The 3,114-nt window shown below is 44.0% G+C and overlaps 1 protein-coding gene across 1 annotated transcript; it reads left to right on the forward strand.

Moving 5' to 3' along the window:
• Positions 1 to 494: 494 nt before the first annotated feature.
• thap1 (THAP domain containing, apoptosis associated protein 1) lies at positions 495 to 2,126 on the forward strand. Its single transcript, XM_084442604.1, has 3 exons — positions 495 to 573; positions 1,241 to 1,436; positions 1,546 to 2,126. Exons 1-3 carry the CDS (start codon positions 500 to 502, stop codon positions 2,008 to 2,010), a joined length of 735 nt encoding a protein of 244 aa, XP_084298730.1. The 5' UTR covers positions 495 to 499; the 3' UTR covers positions 2,011 to 2,126.
• The last annotated feature ends 988 nt before the right edge of the window (positions 2,127 to 3,114 follow it).

A 3,114-nucleotide genomic window follows, 5' to 3' on the forward strand; every position in this document is an offset into this window, starting at 1 on the left:
ATAGATACAGTAGATAGATAGATGTTGATATGTTGATGATACAACAGAGAGTTTAAATTTAATTACTGATTAATTAAACGTAATTACTGAAGAGTTATTGTTTGACAGGGCACGTGGCAAACTTGATTACCCATAAGGTTTAGCTTTACAATAACAGCAACTACCGTAGGCCAAGATAACAATGTCGTAGTAAAAAAAGAAAAGAAAAAAGAAGACAAATCCTTCACACTGAAATCATGCCCCCCAAAATCTAAAGCATCCCACACACATCCCCCCTCCCTGATTTCTGGTTGATCAGAGGAATACACAATCTCTGCGAATCAGAGTTCGGAAAACATGACACGTGGTCTGATCTGAACGAACAGCGTTCTCCCCAGCAGCCATAGTGGAACCTCGTAGCAGCGAGCTGAGCAGCAAACGTTACTGACAGCGTGGAGACAAAAAAAGAGGACACATTACTACAGTTGTTACATTTGTCAAGTGACTCGCGATTGTAGCAATGGTTCAGTCCTGCTCTGCATATGGATGTAAGAATAGATACCAAAAAGACAAAAAAAACATTTCATTTCACAAGTAAGTTCAAGTTCATCAAGCCCGACTGTGTTAGGAAAAGTCAGCTGGCTCGCTAACGTTAGCCTTGGCATGCCGCTTGCTAGCTTTCCTAAGCATCTCTTTATTGGTGTTGGTGATTGTTAGATATCAACATCGCACGGTCGTTCACAATCACATGTTGACTGTTGCTGTGGAGCTAAATGGCCTATAGGCCTATATAGCTAGCTAGTTAGCTAACTGGATACATCTACAGCGCCGCTGGATCAGCTAGCTAGCTATAGCCTACCTCTTTAACCAAGTGTTTGCTAGGCTACTTGATGTCATGTTTTGACAACCTAACGTTTGATAGCTTAAATTCAAATAATCAATACCATTACCTAGCTAGCAAACGTTAGGTAATATTACTCTGGATGTAGATAACGTGTCTAACGTTAGCTAGTCTAGCTATAATCATGATGTTGCTTCACTCTTTTCGACACGTTGATACTGTAGCTACATGTCTTTGACTTCAAAGATGAACTTCCAGTGAAGTGCATCAACACTGTAGCACGAGTCCATCTAGTAAGCATGTTCTTACGAGTTTATACATTTGTTAGCATGCCAGCCATAGAGCTGGTTTGCCTTTTAGATTTTTGCACGACCGTGCGATATGTTTGCTAATGTAATGCTTTTGTTTCATTTATTGAAGGTTCCCTCTAGCACGACCAGACGTTTGTGGAAAATGGATAGCAGCAATGAAGAGAAACAACTTCAAACCGACTAAATACAGCAATATCTGCTCTCAGCATTTCACCAAAGACTGCTTCAAACAAGAATGCAACAACAGAGTTCTGAAGGAAAACGCAGTACCTTCACTCTTCTGCTTAACCAAATTCCAAATCAAGGTAAATCCCCATGTAGCTGGGGCGATGTTGAGGGAGTGTTTCCGCCGATTGTAACGGAACACGTATTTAACATAAGATTCAACAAAACCCCTCCATCTCGTTCCCACAGGCAGGACCCCTGGAGGACCCGTTCCCACCTGAGATGGACTTCCCCCTGGCCCTCCCGCTCTCAGACTCGGAGGAGACGGAGGTCCTGGAGCTGGAGGAGCTGCAGCCGGAGGAGCTGCAGCCGGAGGAGCTCCAGCCGGATGTGCACCAGCCGGAGGCGAGCCCCCCCGCATCGCCCCTGTTGGGCAGCCCCGACCTTCCCCACAGTGCGTCCGTTTCTTGTGACCACAACTACACCGTGGAGGACTCGGTCCAGCAGAAGAAACGCATCGAGCAGCTGGAGAAGCAGGTGGACAAACTGAGGAAGAAGCTGAAAACCTCCCAGCAGAAGTGCCGGCGCCAGGAGAGTCAGCTGAAGAGACTCAAAGCCATAGCCAAGTTCCCGAGGGTTATGAGGGACCTGACACTGGGAGAGGGCTATGTGATCCTCCCCAAGCAGCTTCTCAAAGGAATTGACAGCTTGTGATTGGGGAAACCTGCTTTATTGTACCACGTCAACAGCTTGTTTGTGCTATGTGTTCCTCGTGTGGCATATCATTACATTTACTTTATTCAAGTCCGCTGAGAAGTTATTAGGGAAGTGATGTGAGCCTGAGTTGTGACAGTATTACTGTACTGTGTCGATACACAAGGCACCAATGAGAATGGTAGCTGTTTTTTTTTGGGCGGGGGGGGGGGGGGGCGGCGGCATCAATGTTTCCTTAAATCAACAATACAAATCAATTTAAAGTGTCATCGATTCCAGTAAATGTTTGCCTTGTGAGTCGATTTACACCCCTAGCAGATATAAGGGTGGTTACGTTTTTCTTTTTTTTCTTTTTTTCTTTTTTTAAATTACGTTTGTTTTATTCTCTTATCTCTGCGTTTAGTGAAGTGAATACTTTGGAATACCGTTTAGTCTGTATGGTGACTGTATACTTGACTGTGGAGCAGATAAGATATCAGGTTTGCAATGGTGCACATTTCTCTTGATTCCACCAACACTACCGTCAAACTCCTCCAGCAAAGTTGAATGGCTTTTGTCTTTCTTTCTTAAAAGTGCATTTTGCACAGCTGCTTATTATACCCTTGCAACATTTTTGGTAAAAATTCCTAGGTTGAGGTTACCAGCCTACTCTTTTGTATGTGCAAGATCGTCTCCCTGTAATGACGTAGCTTAAAAAATATGTTACTGGAATTGTACCAAAGCACTGATGTAGGGAGAGCTTATTCAAAGTGTCGGCAATATATCAGAATCTACTGACTTGCGATATACAACTAACCTCTCCCCAGAGATCCACAAGCATTACTTGAAACTGAAAATCAATGCGTCCTAAAACAAAGGGAGCATTGTCCCCTCTAGAACACTGCAATATCGTGAGGGGGAAATCACTTTTAGCGTCTAGCTCAACTACTGCTGCATCATTGGTCACACAGGCCTGGGTCGTCTCGCTGCTCTTCACCTTCAGCTCTTTGATACGTTCTTCTGAAATAGCCTAACTGAACCGGTTGTCGATAACAGTTGCCCGGAGAGAAGAGGGATAACAGAAAACAGACTATTATCCCTTGTTTGAAGCAAACAAATCAGTCA

This window comes from Borostomias antarcticus, assembly GCF_949987555.1.
Source record: "Borostomias antarcticus genome assembly, chromosome: 8".
NCBI classification, from domain to species: Eukaryota; Metazoa; Chordata; class Actinopteri; order Stomiiformes; family Stomiidae; genus Borostomias; species Borostomias antarcticus.